The sequence below is a fragment of the Thalassophryne amazonica genome, chromosome 17 (genome assembly GCF_902500255.1).
Source record: "Thalassophryne amazonica chromosome 17, fThaAma1.1, whole genome shotgun sequence".
Classification (NCBI taxonomy): Eukaryota; Metazoa; Chordata; class Actinopteri; order Batrachoidiformes; family Batrachoididae; genus Thalassophryne; species Thalassophryne amazonica.
The window spans coordinates 50395460-50413719 of NC_047119.1; the positions used below are offsets into that span (position 1 = coordinate 50395460).

Genomic DNA, 18260 nt, shown 5'->3' on the forward strand with positions numbered 1-18260 from the left:
TTTTGATTCAAACTCAAATTAGGTTGCAAGGCCAGTGACTTCAAACCTACAAAACATGAACTCAAAGCTGCAAAGAGTGGCACTTAGCTTTACCAAACTTTTTTTATTCTTACTATTTTACATACTGTGTAATTAATTAATTACGATTAATCAACTAATTAATAGGAAAGAAAGAAAAAATGCACGGCACTCTACAGGGCTCAAGGGTGGGTTGCACATTCATGATAGGTTCATGGCAAAAAATATTTCCCCCTCTGATATTTTCCAAAGTTGACAGGTATGGTTAAGTGGCAACTCAGGCTAAGCCTGACAACTAGCCTGGTAGCAATCAGACTAGTTCAGAAGTATAAACGCTGTCATATTTCTGAATGTCTGTTGACAAAACAACTGCGAAACGGCGACGTTTCCACTGTGTGACTAAATGCCACTGCTGAGTTCAGTCAACTCATGATCGGGCGTTGGACTTGGGGGGGGGGGGGGGGGGGGGAGGTTGTAAAGGGTACTATGTACCCAGAGCCCAGAGCATGGGGCGGGGGGCACAAAAACCTGGCATTAAATACATTTTTGTGTTGCATGTTATTAATGTCCATACAATTCATGTTGTAAAAGAATATAATTAGAATAAATGTATATATGTTGCAAAACATAATTCTGCTCTAACAATAATGTTGAAAGATCTCTGAGGGCCCTTCCCACCCCTGCACAGTTGTAACAATGGTTTAGTCCAGGCGCACAGGCGACACTCTGCCCCCCCCCACACACACATCCCAAACAGGATCTCACAGAAAGAGGTGTTTAGAAGTGCATGCAGAAACTAATCGATTTAATCGATTATTAAAACAGTTGTCAACTAATTTAGTCATCAATTAGTTGTTAAATAACTTTGTTTTACCACAAATGTTTTGTTTCTTCCATATAAATCAACCGTTTCTGCAGCGTGGCTTTGCTTTGAACCTTGAACCAATCGAAGCAGTGATTCGCAGATCGAATCAGTGCTTTGATCTGGTGCTTTGTTGATTCAGTGTTTTATTTCGCTTAATTTTTCCCCACTAAAACTCCAAAGAACATATGTCTGTGAGTAATATCCCTGCTAACAATGGAACGTTGCCTGAACGTTACATCAAAGTGGCAGTAACGTTGCATCACGTTATAGGAACGTTCATTTGTAGACTCTCCAGAATGTTCCAGGGATGTTGCCAAGAACGTTGCCAACCAACCAACCTAGAACGTTCTCAGGAGGTTGTGACACAACATTGCTGCAACGTTGTTACAATGTCCCCCAACACGAAGGAACACTGTGAACACTGCATGAGTCTGTAAATTGCAAGTTTATTACTTTAGAAGTATTACTACAATAGCAATGCATTAAGCCATGGACAAGTTCTCAGTAACTTGATTAGTTCTCATCCGCCCTCCAGTATTATTAAAATAGCATTAAGCCAGGGATCAGTTCTCATCCGTGATGTGTGACCCATGACTAAGGTTCAAAGATTTTGTTGTTATTTTCACTGTGCAATTGTATACACTAGAAAACAAAATTTCTTTTCTCAATCAGTGACTTCAGTGCAATAAAACTTCAATAGAATAATTTACCTTACATAAATAAATAAACACATAAAATAATACAGTCATAGAAACAGGTAAAATACACTCCAATCTCTCAGGTACTAAGCCAGGTGACATCATCCAGTATTATTACAGTTACAATAGCATTAAGCCATGGATAAGTTCTCAGTATAAAATGAACTAGAAGGGTCAAAAACAAAAACTGAAGATGTCTCCACCGCCCACCCTTTAAAGCAGCAACATCAGTCCCGGATCCAGACCGGTTTGGACCATTGTTGCATCAGATTTTTTTATGCATTGTTCGTCATCGGTAAAAAACAAAACAAAAAAAAACACACTCAAATAATCCTGAATAGTGCCGAACATGTCCCCGTGGTGAACACAGCTTTTGATTTGTTCCCACAATGGTGGGTGGATCAGAAAGGTGGATCAAAACAAATATAGCGTCAGTCCAACTGAGTTGATCATGGCATCCAGGAAAAAAGTTGTGCAAGGAAAATTGGGCACTTATTTCATGTCTCCCCCGCACCTTACAGAGGAGGAGGCATAAGTTCTCAGCATAAAATGAATCACTTCTCATCTGACCCATAACTAATTGTGGCATCATCACTCATGGCACTGCCGTCCATGGCGTCATCATTCACTACACAATGGTCCATGGCATCGGCATCCACATCGTCGCGCATGGCTTCATCCACCCCAGCATCTGAGTCAGCATTAACACCAGTACCAATTCTTTCATCCTCCTCCTTTGCCTAAAAAACAAAGAAAACCATTCATAAAAATACTATACAATAACTTCTATAGTGCCAGTCCCCTCAGCACAGTGAAGTTCAAGGGCGCTCAACCAGTCCATGTATTAATATGCAGAATCCTTAATTCAATATCTCAATTTTTACAATTCATATTTTAATTTTTCAGAGGATACTATTCAATGGTTTCAATCCTATCTTTCGAACAGAAAGCAGCGTGTTGTTGTGGATGGTGCCACATTCTCGTATCTCCCTAGTTATGTTGGTCTTCCACAAGGCTCAATATTAGCCCCTCTATTATTCTTTCTGTATAGAAATGATCTCCCCGATGTGTGCTCTGAACTGAATATGCAAATGTATGCAGATGACGCAGTAATCTTTACCCAGGGAAATAGTGACAAAATATCTGTAGACCTCACAAATGCACTATGTAAAATACACAAATGACTACATAAAAATTGTCTTCTGCTGAACACCAAAAAACTATATGTATGATGTTCACCAATTAAGACCAATTAAGCTAGCCAGATCCCATGTTTTCTTGGAAGGGGAAGAACTGTGCTTGTGAACCAATTCAAATATCTCTCAGTGATATTAGACTCAAATCTTACATTCAAAAAACATATCAAAAAGGTAAATCACACTGTAAAGTTCAATCGATCTAATTTTAAACAGATAAGACCGTTTATTACAATAGATGCGGCCAAATCTTACTTACACTTCATATCACATATAGAGTATTGCATTACAACATGGTCCTTTGCAGGAACAACTGTACTGAAACCAATAGAACAATTGTACAAAAAAGCCATAAAATATTGGACCAAAAAAAAAAAAAAAAAAAAAAACGATTTCTCATCACCGTCCAATCTTAGAAAAATATAAGCTTTTAAGTTTTGAGAATTTCATGCTATTTAAAATGTGTTGTGCTGTGTACAGGTCCCTACACAATTTGGCCCCACTCCCTCTGAGGAACTATATTAAGAGGAAAAGTAACAATGAAATTAACACCAGATCCTCCGCTAGGTGTGATTGCGAGATCAAATTTTGAAAAATTGTCTTTGCTCAAAATGTACTCTCTATTAGGGGCAATAGCACATGGAATACTCTGCCAACAACAATCAGGTTCAGCCCCACATTTGCTTTATTCAAGACACAGCTTAAAACATGACTGAAAGATAACCAAACCTGTAATCATTACGAGTTAAAGACATGCGAAAGTAATATACTTTCATATACACGCACACAACAACATATAGGTAAGCTTATGCACACCAGCACTTTAAAGAGATACTGCAGCTGTATCGAGCACTTTACTATCGCAACAAAGCACTTTAATTCAGCATCTTATAATAAAAGTGACTGTACCTGTACATACCTACAACTGAATTCTACCTCAGTACTTTCCTGCACTTTATATTGAGACAACAGCATTTTAACCTCCATCTTGACCGGAACAGATAACTCCTCCTTTATATGGCTCTGGGTTATATTAAAATATGACAGTGTATTATATTGTAAATTATCAATGTTTTTATGCTTGTTAAATGCTCTGTGTTTTATATTTTATGTCTGGAGACTACAGATGGAAATTAGTATTATGCTAAAACTGGCATATTTACGTTAAAGTGTGTGCCCTATATATATATATATATATATATATATATATATATATGTGTGTGTGTGTGTGTGTGTGTGTGTGTACGAGGGCTGTCAATAAAGTATAGGTCCTTTTTATTTTTTTCAAAAACTATATGGATTTCATTCATATGTTTTTACGTCAGACATGCTTGAACCCTCGTGCGCATGCGTGAGTTTTTCCACGCCTGTCGGTGACGTCATCCGCCTGTGAGCACTCCTTGTGGGAGGAGTCGTCCAGCCCCTCGTCGGAATTCCTTTGTCTGAGAAGTTGCTGAGAGACTGGCACTTTGTTTGATCAAAATTTTTTCTTAACCTGTGAGGCACATCAAAGTGGACATGGTTCGAAAAATTAAGCTGGTTTTTGGTGAACATTTTAACGGCTGATGAGAGATTTTGAGGCGATACTGTCGCTTTAAGGACCTCCCACGGAGTGGGATGTCGCGCAGCGCTCCCAGGCGCCGTCGTCAGCCTGTTTCAAGCTGAAAACCTCCACATTTCAGGCTCTATTGATCCAGGATGTCGTGAGAGAACAGAGAAGTTTCAGAAGAAGTCGGTTTCAGCATTTTATCCGGATATTCCACTGTTAAAGGAGATTTTTTTAATGAAAGACGTCGGGACGCAGCCGGCGCGGTGCAGCGGCACAGGAAATAAACCTCCGTGTTGATAACCATTTGTAAAATCCAGGCGGCTTTTGATGGCTTTCAGTGGAGTGAGTATCTGAGAAATTGTTTAACAGTTGGGCATGTTCCAACTTGTCCTTAAGGCTTCCAACAGAGGTGTTTTTCCTGTGGCGGAGTGTCGCGGCTGCGAGCCGACGCTGCAATCCGTCCGCACGTCTTTCATTAAAAAAATCTCCTTTAACAGTGGAATATCTGGATAAAATGCTGAAACCGACTTCTTCTGAAACTTCTCTGTTCTCTCAACGTCCTGGATCAATAGAGCCTGAAATGTGGAGGCTTTCAGCTTGAAACAGGCTGACGACGGCGCGTGGGAGCGCTGCGCGACGTCCCACTCTGTGGGAAATCCTTAAAGCGACAGTATAACCTCAAAATCTCTCATCAGCCGTTAAAATTTTCACCGAAAACCAGCTTAATTTTTTGAACCGTGTCCACTTTGATGTGCCTCACAGGTTTAGAAAAAATTTTGATCAAACAAAGCGCCAGTCTCTCAGCAACTTCTCAGACAAAGGAATTCCGACGAGGGGCTGGACGACTCTTCCCACAAGGAGTGCTCACAGGCGAATGACGTCACTGACAGGCGTGGAAAAACTCACGCATGCGCACGAGGGTTCAAGCATGTCTGACGTAAAAACATATGAATGAAATCCATACAGTTTTTGAAAAAAATAAAAAGGACCTATACTTTATGGACAGCCCTCGTATATATACTGTCTATAAACAATTGCACATTCATTAATATGCACTGTCCCTGTCAAATAAACCAATAATGAATGAATGAATTCCAATTGTCAACACAGCCGAGTGACAGTTACACTATGGAGGGAAGGTGAGCCCACACAGATAGGTTTTAAGATGTTTGCGGAAAGAGAATACAGAATGTGAGGAACGGATTGAGAGAGAGAGAGAGATTGCTCCAAAGAGCTGGGGTGCATGTGAGCCGGTCACAGTCTTCACTCTTGAAACAGTCAACACTGGACCGGGATTTGATTGAAGGGAATGACTAGGTGTGGCCATGGTGCTAGTACAAGTCACCTGTGAGTTGCTGATGCCATAAAAGTTTAACTACTTACCCTCTTTGCTGCATGGCACAGTGTTTCAGTTAACGCATCATCGATAGCATCTGGTAAAATTTCCATCTTGTTGCTGAAGGCTTCTGTCACAAAAACAAAATAAAAAACGGTCTTGTATTTTCCTCTTTTTTAACTGGAGAAATTATAAAATTCTTTTTAATTGCTAACTAAAATTAGATGATGCACTCAGACACCTTGATAACTTACTCCTCAAAACTCTAGAGCGTGAGAGGCTGCAGGGCTTTCTTCCCTTTCCATCCTTTGAGGCTGACGCCAGCCCACAACCGCCACATCCCAATTTCGCCGAGCATCGTCCTGGCAAAGGAGTTCAGCATTGATCCAGATAGCTGTTTCAGCAGATTCATCTATGACAGAGTAAAAAGAAGTATGTGTGCAATGGCAATATGCAACTTTTATGAAAATAACCACTTCTGCAAAAGTGTTAGGAACAATAATTTACCACTGTCCTCCTAAACTCCTGGTCTTCCAGCGTTTTGCTGAATTGGTCCAGCTCCTCTGTTGTTTTAAGTCTGGCCTGCATTATCTCCAATGCAGTCAGCTTCTTCAGCAGCGTGATTCCTCCACAGTAGTTGTAGTATGAGGTCCACCTTTGACTCCAGTCTGTCGAGTCGTTGCTGCGTACCATCTGTTACAAAGTTGCTTCAAGTTTAGTATACATGAAACAGCTACAATGCTGCTGAAAGCAGGAACACGTATATAAACACAACAGAACTACTCAATCAGTTAATAGGCCTCTCATGCAATGAAATTTGATGACATGGTTGTTTGTATAAATACATTATTAAGATGGCATCGAGCTGGCAGCTCGGTTATAGAAATGAGTTTGTAGAGAGGCAGCTGGCTCTTAACAAATTCCATAAAAACCTGAAACATATCTGTGCCTCTGGTGTGGCCTTTCAAAGGTAAAATGCTCAGTTCTTCTTACATTCATGTTGTCAAAAAACATTCTAATAAGAACACATAGCTGAGCCACGTCCACAGTATCAGTGGATTCATCGAATTGCAGAGAAAAACACTCACATACCTCAATATCATTCCTCAGTTGCCGATCAATATCCTCCGCCATTAACTCGCATCGTCGTGCAACAGACTTTGAGAGCTGCACATCCTGCAGACACGATCTCCTTCTGATTTTTAAAATCGGCAAAGAGCACATCTGCAGCTTCCATGAAAGCTTCTTTCACAATTTCACCATCCTTGAATGATTTCTTTCTTTTTGCCAGAACACGGCTGGCACGATAAGAAGCTGTGGTTGCAGCCTTACTGGTGGTATTTGTCCGGGGGAAAACGGCCTGTTGCGCTGCAAGCCGGGTTTTAGCCGGGAAGTTAGCATCGTAGCTCTTGTGGATCGTCTTAAAATGCCGCTCCAAATTCCCTTTCTTCGGTAATGCCACGTTTGCATTGCAGATAAGGCAGATGGATTTGCCATTTGAAGAAATGAAAAAATAATCTTCCTCCCACTCTGGATGAAAATGATAAGTTTGGGATCCTTTTCCTCCACCATTATACGCTCGCGTCACTCTCCACTGTAGCTCCTCACGACCTCTTGACCCTGCGCATGCGCAGATAGAATGAACCGCGGGAGTTCCCCCGCATGCGATCGACCGGTCAATCCGGACTAGACTATCATCGGGACGGTAGGCCTACTAAAGTATCCCTGAGAATGAAAACTTTCGGAAAATTAAGTAAGTTATAAAATATGTGTTAAGAAAGAAAATACAGGAATCACTTTATTTAAATTTACAACAATACCAATTCACCAGCCTTATCAATCAATATATAGATTGATAAGGCTGGTGAATTATGTAGTTAATAGAACGTCCCCTCAACGTAAGTACAACGTTCCAAAGAAACGTCCAAAAACTGTAACAAGTAAACGTTCCTGATGGAAGTTGCCAGGAGGTGGACAGAACGTTCCCAATTGTGCAACGAAAATGTAACGTCCCAGCAACGTTGCAAGGACGTTCCGTGTTAGCTGGGATTTACCTTTTTATGTTAATATGACCTGTTATGGTCTTCTGAAACAGTTGATAGATGTATTTTATAACTTAAAAACGGGATCGATGCTAACGCGTTAGCATGTCTATGGCGTTTTCAATGTTGAAGTTGGCATTAAGCTGTTGCAGCTGTCAGCACATTTGTTTTCTGTATAATAATTCATGGCTCAGCGTTTGTTGTCATAAGAGTCAAATGTATTACAAATTGTAATATTTTATTCATTTATTTTTATTTATATATCAATAATAATAATAATAATAGAAACAACAACAATCATAGTAATAATAACTAATAATGCCACAATACAGTTTTAGAGAAACGGACAAAAATAATCTGATAAAACAAAACAGAAAAGATTATACCAACTAACAATGAACATAAATATAGAAATAAGTGTCTCCTGTGAACACCTAGTGACTCTTAAACCTCCACTTCATCCCTGTTTTATTTAAGCTTAATGACAATTTGTTTTGGTCACACCACATCTAAGCTGTGTTTTTACACAAGAAAAAATAAAATGCAGTTAACTGCACATTTGTGTCTTTTTTCATGAGAATATCTTATTAAATATAACATATTACACTTTTGTCAGGCCTTTAAAATACTTTCGTAGACTCTTGCTGTAATATGTTGTCAGCGGCTGAGATAGTTGCTGTAGGCATCTAAAAATACTCATAATCGGGTGAAACATGACCGAAATCTCTTTGTGGTGTGTCGGTGATGTATGTATGTGCAAAATAACACAAAACACTACTCCAGGTATGTTTTTGATGAGAATATAACATAACATTGTTACAAGGTCAAACGTTGATGTTGCATGATAAAGGCCTTTTAATAATAACTCAAGAAATAATGGCAAAACTCACATGTAAGTAAAAAAAATTAAAAAACCCCAAAAACGATTAATCAAAAAATAATTGACTGATGAACTGATTAGTAAAATAATCGTTATTTGCAGCCCTAATGTTTAGTATGAAATAAAATATGTCTTTCTTAAAAAATCAAAGTCCAGATTTCAAAAAAGAAGAGGAAAGAAAACTAAATGAGGGAAAGCAGCTGGTAACCAAATTCTTTGAAAAGAGAGGTGAGCTTAAAAGCTAGCTATATTGAGTTGGGGGGTCTGGGGGACCAAATTGCACTATTTTCTAGAAAAATGGTGCAATTTGGTGCATTCCTGTGCATTTTAACAGATGGGAATGGTGCAATTTGGGGCATTCCTGTGTATTTTAACAGATGGGAATGCACCAAGTTGCACCATTTTTCTAGAAAATGGTGCAATTTGGTCCCCCAGACCCCCCAACTCAATATTGCTCCCACAACTTTAAAAAGGGTTCTGACTCCCAGGTGTGATCTAAGGTATACATGATTTAGACCTGGTTTGACTACACATTAGATATTTCGTGTTTGCGTTAATAAAAAAGAACATAACAATGGGGGGGTTCAATATGGGGGTTCAAGGTATCAATATGGCTAGTACCTATGGCCCAGAATTTGGTGCTACGCCCCTGCTCATGATAACCAATTCTAAACATCATGGTGACAGATTGGTAAGTCCCGCTAAATACTGGCGTGTTATTGTTTTTTAAAATACAACATTGCTGTAAAGTCATCTCATAAAGTTTGACAAGGTCTTTGTCTCTTACTCTTTCCACACGTACCATGTCAGATATTTTAGGTCATGTGACTCATTCTGGATGTTGTGTGACCTGAAAACATTTTTTCAGTTTTTTAAAACAAGGGTTTTTCAAATTGCCTGAAAATTTCCGATTTGTAACTTGTGTGTTGGTTTTTACAAAAAAAAGTGTATTTGTAAATATGGCGTTTTTCATTTGTTAGAAAAAAAGGCATTTGCAGAACTGAAAATTCTGTTTGTGAAGTGTGACTCAGCATTTGTGGATCATCGATAATACTCATTCATCGCTTTGCTCACTTACACAATATTGAGGCATTCTTAGCGCAAAACTGCAGTTGAGATTCACAAATATATCGGTCGCTATTCAGTGTCATCCAGTAGATGGCAGTGTTGCTCTATGCAGTGATCAAATGTAAACTCAGAAATGATCATTTCCCATAATGCTTTTTGATGCATGTGTTGGTTAATGCACAAACCTTCAGAATTAGTGCATTACTTTAAAAGATATGTGTGATATTTTCCTCTTTTGTAAAAATGACAGAAAAAATGTTGCCTTTAATGTCAATAAACTGTCTGGAATTGGTTTTGTTTATGAATGAAACCATGAGTGAAACTGTTTTGTTTTTTGTTTTTTTTTGCACATATCTTTTAATATCTTTTTAATGTGCTAATTTTGAAGATTTGTGTGTTAACCGACACATGCGCCAAAAGGCATTATGGGAAATGATATTTTCTGAGTTTCTGTCTGATCACTTCTCCCCTCGTCAAAATGCATACAGCAACACTGCCATCTACTGGATGGGGGTGTGAATAGCAACTTTTACATTTGTGAATCTCAACTGCAGTTTTGTGCACAGAATGTCTCAATTTTGCGTAACTGAGCAAAGCGATGAATGTGTATGATCAGTGATGCACAAATGCTAAATTACACTTCACAAACAGAATTTTCAGTTTTGTAAATGCGTTTTTTTTTTTTTTACAAATGAAAAATATATTTACAAATACACATTTATTTGTAAAAACCAACACACAAGTTGCAAATTGTAAATTGGTGTTAGTGGATCGTAAAACATGTGCAAATCAAGGACTATTTGTAGATCACCCTCTGTGGAATTGCAGGCATTAATGAGACACATTTAACTCCATAGCCGATCAGGTGTGAAGCTGGCAAGACTAAGGGTTTGTGCTTGTGTGACTTAAGAGCGAACTTGACAAGCTGCCAGATGAAAGGCTTTTGAGTTTTATAAGGTGAAGCGGTGTGCAGTGAGAAAATCAAATGAGTTTTTAAAAGCCAGGCAGGAAGAAGAAAATGGATAAAAATGTGAAATGTTTGACAAAACATCACTTCAAAGCTCACAGTAATCACACACAAGTCTTGAGCACTCAACTAGGCATTTTGATTGTTCTCTTGGTTCCTCATTTACCTTGGCATGCGTGTTGAGGAGCTCAAACAGCGCCATGACCAGCGGCTCCACCCCTATATGTCCGTCCTGGTACTCCTCCACATAGTAGCTCATGGTCTGCCGCTCCGCCTCTGTCAAAAGGTGGCGCCCCTGCTCCTCCAATCTGGCCCGGGGTTGGTTGACCAGACTGGAGATGGTCACCTGTGATCCGGCAATGCCCTTATAAAAACCAGGCTGAGGGAGCGGCAGGAGGAGCAAGGACAGGCGATGATGAATAAGAAGAAGTCCAGGTCAGGAGTGGCAGCGGAGAAAAGGTGTGTGAGGATGAATGAGAAAGAGATGATGAACAAGAGAGAGGGAAATGAGAAGAGGAAAAATTCAAGTATGGGATTGGATGGACAAGCGTGAAGGCAGGATGAAAGAAGGGATAGATTGAAAGAGCATGAAGCAGGGAGATGTTCCACATATTTACGACGGGAACATGACAATGGAAGGAGGTGGGCGTCAGGGATGACAGAGAGAATGTGATTGACAGGAAGGATAAAGGGAACAAGGAGGAGAAGAGGAGACAAAAGGTGGACAGGAAACGAATATAAATGACACCATCAGTCTCTCATCCCACGTAGATTAAAAACGTCCGACTGTCCTGTAGCGTCATCCATTCTCATTAATGCTTTGTGGTACCAACACCACAGCTTGCAGCGGCACAGACACATTCACACATGTAGGTGGAAGGTTTTTTTTTATTATCATTGCTCATATCTGTCCTCACTGTGCCAGCTGGATCCTGAGCCAGTCAAAAAGACAACACTGCAGCTAGTATTGCCGCAACCTACGACAAGTCTGAACATTTATTAAAACAAATTCATGTAACTACCACTAACAAGCAGTGGGCCATAGAAATGAGGGGAAAAAAAAGACAAATAAGCTCATTTCAAGCTACAGATAACTTTAACCGCACCTGCTCCTAATATCCCTACTTATACTTTACATACGGACAAATGTGCTGTGATCAATCGTTATTAGAATGCAACTAATTAGAATGGTAATGCAGATCTGATAGCACCACCTGCCAGATGACAAAAATATAATAAAACAAGTGCAATCAGAGATTTTTGATGTCCGCCAATCCAGATCACCTCTAAAATTCAGTGGAGTCTTCCATACCATCATCTATCTGTGGTGCAAAAGTGGTGAGAATCCATGAAGTAGTTTTGATGTAATCCTTCAAAGCGTATATAAAGTGAAATCTTGATCCAAAAATCCAGAATTGGATCTGAATCACCTCCAAAATTCAGTGGCGTCTTCCGTGATCTAATATGTATCTGTGGTGAAAACTGTCAAAATTCGTGCTGTAGTTTTGACGTAATTCTGCTAACAGACAGACAGGCAAATAAACAAATGCAGGTGATTTTATTACATCCAAGGCGGACAAAGTAAATTTACAAATGGTTAAGACAAGATTTAATGTTTGCACTTCTCAAAAACATCAAAGTTTGACGTTTTTGAGACTAATAAACAAATCTGGATATGTATATGATAATACAACAGAATCTGGAAAGGTTAGTTGCAATACTTGCCCACCCTTATTGTAGCCTCTATTGACTTGTTGATGCTGATTGTGTGTGTGTGTGTGTGTGTGTGTGTGTGTGTGTGTGTGTGTGTGTGTGTGTGTGTGTGTGTGTGTGTGTGTGTGTGTGTGTGTGTGGGCCTGATGTCTCTGCCCTGTTAGGCATTTAAATTAAATATAGTAAATTTGGTGCTACTTAAATATTTGAGTAGAGCTTTTGTGGATGTGTTGTTGACTTGTAGGGACAGCCCACTCATCGTCGTCATGGCAATCCCTCGTTGGTGAAGAAGTTTGTTTATTGATTGATTCCCAGACGGGATGGTGGACACGGAGATGACTGAACAGACCCGGTTTTGACGTGCACTCTTTTCTTGACAGACGCTGCACGTGGCTTCTGTCGGTCAGGATCTTACTCTCTCTCCTTCTTCTTCTCCTCTGTCTTGTTCGTATATATTTTTGCAAGGACTTCCACCCCCATGTGACTCATTGCTCACCAGCTGGTTCGACCCCTTGTGCTTTCTTCTCAGGTCTACCAGTTGATGAAGCAGCTCTTGAGGTTGTGCTTCAGGAGGGCCTTATGTTTTTTTTCCTGACCTCCTCTGGACTGGTTGCCTTCCCTCAGCTGGAAGTAGAAGATCTGCTTGGGACGTCGGCTCTTATCCATCCTGACAACGTGACCCACCCACCAAAGCTGGTTCTTGATGATGATACATGGGAAAATATCAGACCGCTGCGTTCGGTCCGTACAAAAAAGACAGATGTCTGATATTCCCGTACAGACCAAGGTTAATAATTTGTTTATTATATGGCTGTTTGGAGCTGTGCTTTTATCTTGTTGGTCTTCATTTTGCATATCCACTTTGAGCTTGTTTGTTGTTAATTCCTCCAATTCAAACTCATCAGTGTCATAAAATTCACTCTGAGAATGGCCCTTTTCGTTGCTCATAATTTCTTTGCTCGGTTTTGTTTTGCTGTATTTTGCGCCTTGAAAATTGTAAACAAAGTTGCAAATCTGATACGAGATTCGGATCGGTTGTCATGGTATGGGAAAATATCAGACCGGCAATCAGCCAATCAGAGCACATGTACTGTTGTAGCCATATAATAAATAAGGTGTCTGAAATTCTTTTTACGTTTATGAAGTTCCACGCAGATTGAGGGTAGCAAACATGGAATATCTGTTTTAGCAAGTGTTCAGGGGTGTCATGCATGCAGTCTATTATAAATGTTATGAAAGGCATAAAAATTTCGATTTTGGTTGTATAATGTTCATTTGCAATTGCCGTCATGTGGTTTCTCCATGTTGGTTTGATTGCAGCACCTCTCTGGAACGCAAGGGATTATGGGATGTCTCAACAGGGCGAATGGATGGCAATATATAACGAAGGTCAACAGAATCAAAGGTCAATATTCAGACTAAAAACCTAGCCATCAGGATCAAAGGTCATGAACATGATGGAAGATAATGGATCTGGAACAAAGGACAGGTTCAAGATCAAAAGTCTAATTGGAAACACACGTGAACTATCAGGACCAAAGGTCTGCGATCTGTACCAAAGGTCAACACTCAGGATTAAATGTCAATGTTCAGGGACAAAACTCAGCAACCAGGATCAACGTTCATAAAAACGATCAAAGATAACTGATTAGGAACAAAGACCAGAGTCGGGTAAAAATCAAGGGTCAGTAATCAGAAATAAAGGTGAGTGATCAGGATCAATGGTCAGCAATTTGAATCAGTGGTTGGTGTTCTGGATCAAAGGCCGGTGATCGAAATGAAAGGTCAGTAATCAGGATCAAAGATGGCTGATCAAGAACAAAGAATCAAGATCATATTGCCATTGGAATCAAAGTCACGATCAGGCTCAAAGGTGAATGCTCATGATCCCATGATTGCCTACCCATACTGTAGGTATACTTGATAATCTGGATCTGTTGGAGAAAAGTGCATTTTTGGACAGTGCTGGTCCACTACATTGGACTAAGGATTGCAATTCGATTTTGGGGTTCAAAGCAGACTGGGGGGGTTTTGCACAGTTGTGCATTCTACGTATTCTAGTTTCAATATATGGATTTTACATTTTGTACAAATCAAAATGTAGTGAATATTCACATTACTGCGGTTAACGGTATCGTCATTTTGACTTTGACATCTACATGTTGGCATGTTGACTATGTGTTCTCTGTTTTTCCATCAATGATTTTTGGCGTCTTTCTTTTCTTTTTAAAGTTATCTCTTATTCAACGGGCAACTTTTCTTTAATTAACTGCTTAATCAAAGACAACATTTCAGAGTCACAGCTTCAGGGTGCATTTGTAGTACAACATGGAAAAAAATAATGCCATGCGGTTTCCTTCTTCCTCTTGCGCCTTCCTCTTCACCTCATCCTCAATTCTGCACTCGTTTGTCTGCATTATCAACAATAGTTGCTTCAGAATCTCAGCCTGTGCAGAGCCAACAACTACGTATTTATTGGCCAAGGTGAGTGCCGATGCTACCCGACCTGAATCTTAATGACCTCGATGCTTACCAGAAGAGTTTTTTCTGATGAGTCCATGTCCTGGCTCAAGGGCCCTGTGGAGCGACTCGAAGAGGCAGGACAAAGCCATTGGCCTCTCGCTGTAGCACTAGATGGCAGATTGACACTTCACAGAGCTAATAAAATAGCTCATCACTGAAGTGGAGTGGAACACCTGCAGTCTTATTGCTAATTAGATCTGCTGGAAATGGCAAGTCAAGAGGACAGACCGAGACCCATTTTACTGTAAACCCACCATTTCAATTTAACAGACATCCCATATAGAAGGTGTGTTTGATGAACCATACCCATCTCTGAGGTAATGTTCAAGCTGTTACTGTCACTATCCAGACAGCATAGTTGGTCATTTCAGGGCACAGAGATCATAGTCACCATCTAACCAATACACCAGCCCGGGAACATCACCAGGAAACCACAAACTGCTACAACTTTACTATCCTAAACATCAACAGGAAGTGTTTACTTCCCATTCTACATGTTTTGCTGAGTCATGCCTCCATCAGCATTTAATTCTGACACTCGCCTACTCAAGAGGTTACTTTATGGTGAGCTAGCAGATGTAAGACGTTCACAGGGTGGGCAGAAAACAGTCCCGAAGGAAATCTTAAAGGCCTCGTTGAAGAGTTTTGGCATTGATCCCAACACCTGGGAAACTATAGCGTGGAATCGTTCCATCTGGTGAAGCTGCATCAGCACCGGTGCTATCTTCGATGAACAGAACAGGGGCCCAGAAGAAATACGAGCTGTCCAGGGCCGCCTCTTTGCTTTCTGACCCAACAGACCACTTGTTTCTGACCTGCAGCAGAGTTTTCCAAACATGTATTGGTCTGATCAGTCCTCATCACATTCACCATAAACTGTTATCTTTAATGTGTTGTTCTCCTCTAGGTGATGCTGTATGTGGTATCTATAGAATGTTTATTTCCCATTCTACAAGTTTTGCTGCATCATGCCTCCATCAGCATTTTATTCTGGCATATGTAAAAGCCTGTCTTCACCTGCACCAATGATCACAGTGCACCAAGTCCCGACACAGAGCCTTACTTCATGCTACACATAATGAGTTCTACTGTATACAGCAGTACTGTGCCAAAGCTTGAGGCAACCTGTGATTTTGACTGAAATTTTTAAACCTCATTTTTCCTTTATTAATGGGGCAACAGAAAATCAAATTAAGTGTCCAAAGAAAATCCATTCCAACAAAAATTTAATGTTTTGCATTTTGCAGCACAGTCAGAAGCTTTGCAAAGGGGGTGGGGGGTCAGTAGTAGATCAGTAGTTGCTCTCCTACACACTGTCTAGTAGGGGCCATTATATAACGGCTGAGTGGATCCTTGTCATTTGATTGGAGGGTTGTATGTCATGTGACAAGGATTCATATCATTTGCCATTGTGTTTCATTTATCGTGCAATAGTTTTTTTTAGTGTGCAATTTTGGTGCTATATGAGCTATATGTGCTATTGCACTCCCCGACCACAGCACATGCTCACAGTACCAGGACCGGCGTTTAGCTAAACATAGTGGAGTTTGTTTTGCTGGTGGACGGCGATTTGAGGGAGCTAATTGACGCTGCTAATTCTTCTAACACAGAAAAAAAAAAAAAAAACACTACGCTGTAAGCCGCCTGGATGCATGAAGAGCTGTTAGGATGAAAACCTGGACAAATTTCTGATGTGATTTTTCGCTGCACTGACAAACTAGACAGTCTTTTTTTTTTTGGAAGTACACAAAGTCAGTGCACAGCATCATGGACTACATCGTCACAATTTTGGACTCCAATTTAAGTTCGTGCTGAACTGGAACACCAAAATTCCCTTTTCTGTTTATAAATTAATAAAATGTCAAATGACAAGTATCTATTTTAGCAGTTATACGCGTATAAAACAATGAATGTTTTTTCATTCTTTTAAAGGAACGAATATTTAATTCGGTGAAAGCTGGAACGTACCATTCAACTCTGCTTCGCCTCATTGAATGGTACATTCCATCTTTCACCTCATGAAATATTCGTACCATTGAACTCAAACATTCATTATTTATATACAACCCCTGGCAATAATTATGGAATCACCGGCCTCGGAGGATGTTTGTCCAAAATATCAACGTAAACTTGTGCATTTATTGAAGATGTAATGACAGCCATCTCCCCAGTGCCTTTACCTGACATGCAGCCCCATATCATCAATGACTGTGGAAATTTACATGTTCTCTTCAGGCAGTCATCTTTATAAATCTCATTGGAACGGCACCAAACAAAAGTTCCAGCATCATCACCTTGCCCAATGCAGATTCGAGCTTCATCACTGAATATGACTTTCATCTAGTCATCCACAGTCCACGATTGCTTTTCCTTAGCCCATTGTAACCTTGTTTTTTTCTGTTTAGGCGTTAATGATGGCTTTCGTTTAGCTTTTCTGTATGTAAATCCCATTTTCTTTAGTCGGTTTCTTACAGTTCTGTCACAGACGTTGACTCCAGTTTCCTCCCATTCGTTCCTCATTTGTTTTGTTGTGCATTTTCGATTTTTGAGACATATTGCTTTAAGTTTTCTGTCTTGAAGCTTTGATGTCTTCCTTGGTCTACCAGTATGTTTGCCTTTAACAACCTTCCCATGTTGTTTGTATTTGGTCCAGAGTTTAGACACAGCTGACTGTGAACAACCAACATCTTTTGCAACACTGCGTGATGATTTATCCTCTTTTAAGAGTTTGATAATCCTCTCCTTTGTTTCAATTGACATCTCTCGTGTTGGAGCCATGATTCATGTCAGTCCACTTGGTGCAACAGCTCTCCAAGGTGTGATCACTCCTTTTTAGATGCAGACTAACAAGCAGATCTGATTTGATGCAGGTGTTAGTTTTGGGGATGAAAATTTACAGGGTGATTCCATAATTTATTCCTCAGAATTGAGTGAGTCCATATTTTGTTCCCTCTGCTTGGTCTAAAAAAGTAACCGTTACTGACTGCCACAATTTTTTTCCTGATTTCTTATAGTGTTTCTTAAAGCCAGAAAGTTGCCATTTGAAATTACTTTAGTTTTCTGTCATGTCTGTGATCTGCTTTTTTTCACAAAATTAAACAACTGAATGAACATCCTCCGAGGCAGGTGATTCCATAATTTTTGCCAGGGGTTGTACTAGTACAGGGTAAGTTTGACAACAAATGGAGGACCATACATTTTGTTATCACAAGAAAAGGCAAGGGAGCACAAATCCCCTTCAAGAAAGAAGCAAAAACATGATGCCCAGAAATTCTGTTACCATTTTTTTTTTTTTGTAATCTAGACATCCTAAGGTTTCTAATGATACCAACTTTTCAGAGTTGGGGGGGGGGGGGGGGGGTGCATGCAGGACCATGCTGGCCTATGGCCTACGGTCAGATATAC

At 40.0% G+C, this 18260-nt stretch overlaps 1 protein-coding gene across 3 annotated transcripts in view; it reads right to left on the reverse strand.

Moving 5' to 3' along the window:
• whrna (whirlin a) overlaps positions 1–18260 on the reverse strand; it is a 397537-nt gene that overhangs the window by 75717 nt on the left and 303560 nt on the right. For all 3 annotated transcript variants that reach the window (XM_034191661.1, XM_034191660.1, XM_034191659.1), the window contains exon 6: positions 10786–10998. In XM_034191661.1, coding sequence (XP_034047552.1) covers positions 10786–10998 — 213 coding nt within the window. The remainder of the gene's footprint in view (positions 1–10785; positions 10999–18260) is intronic.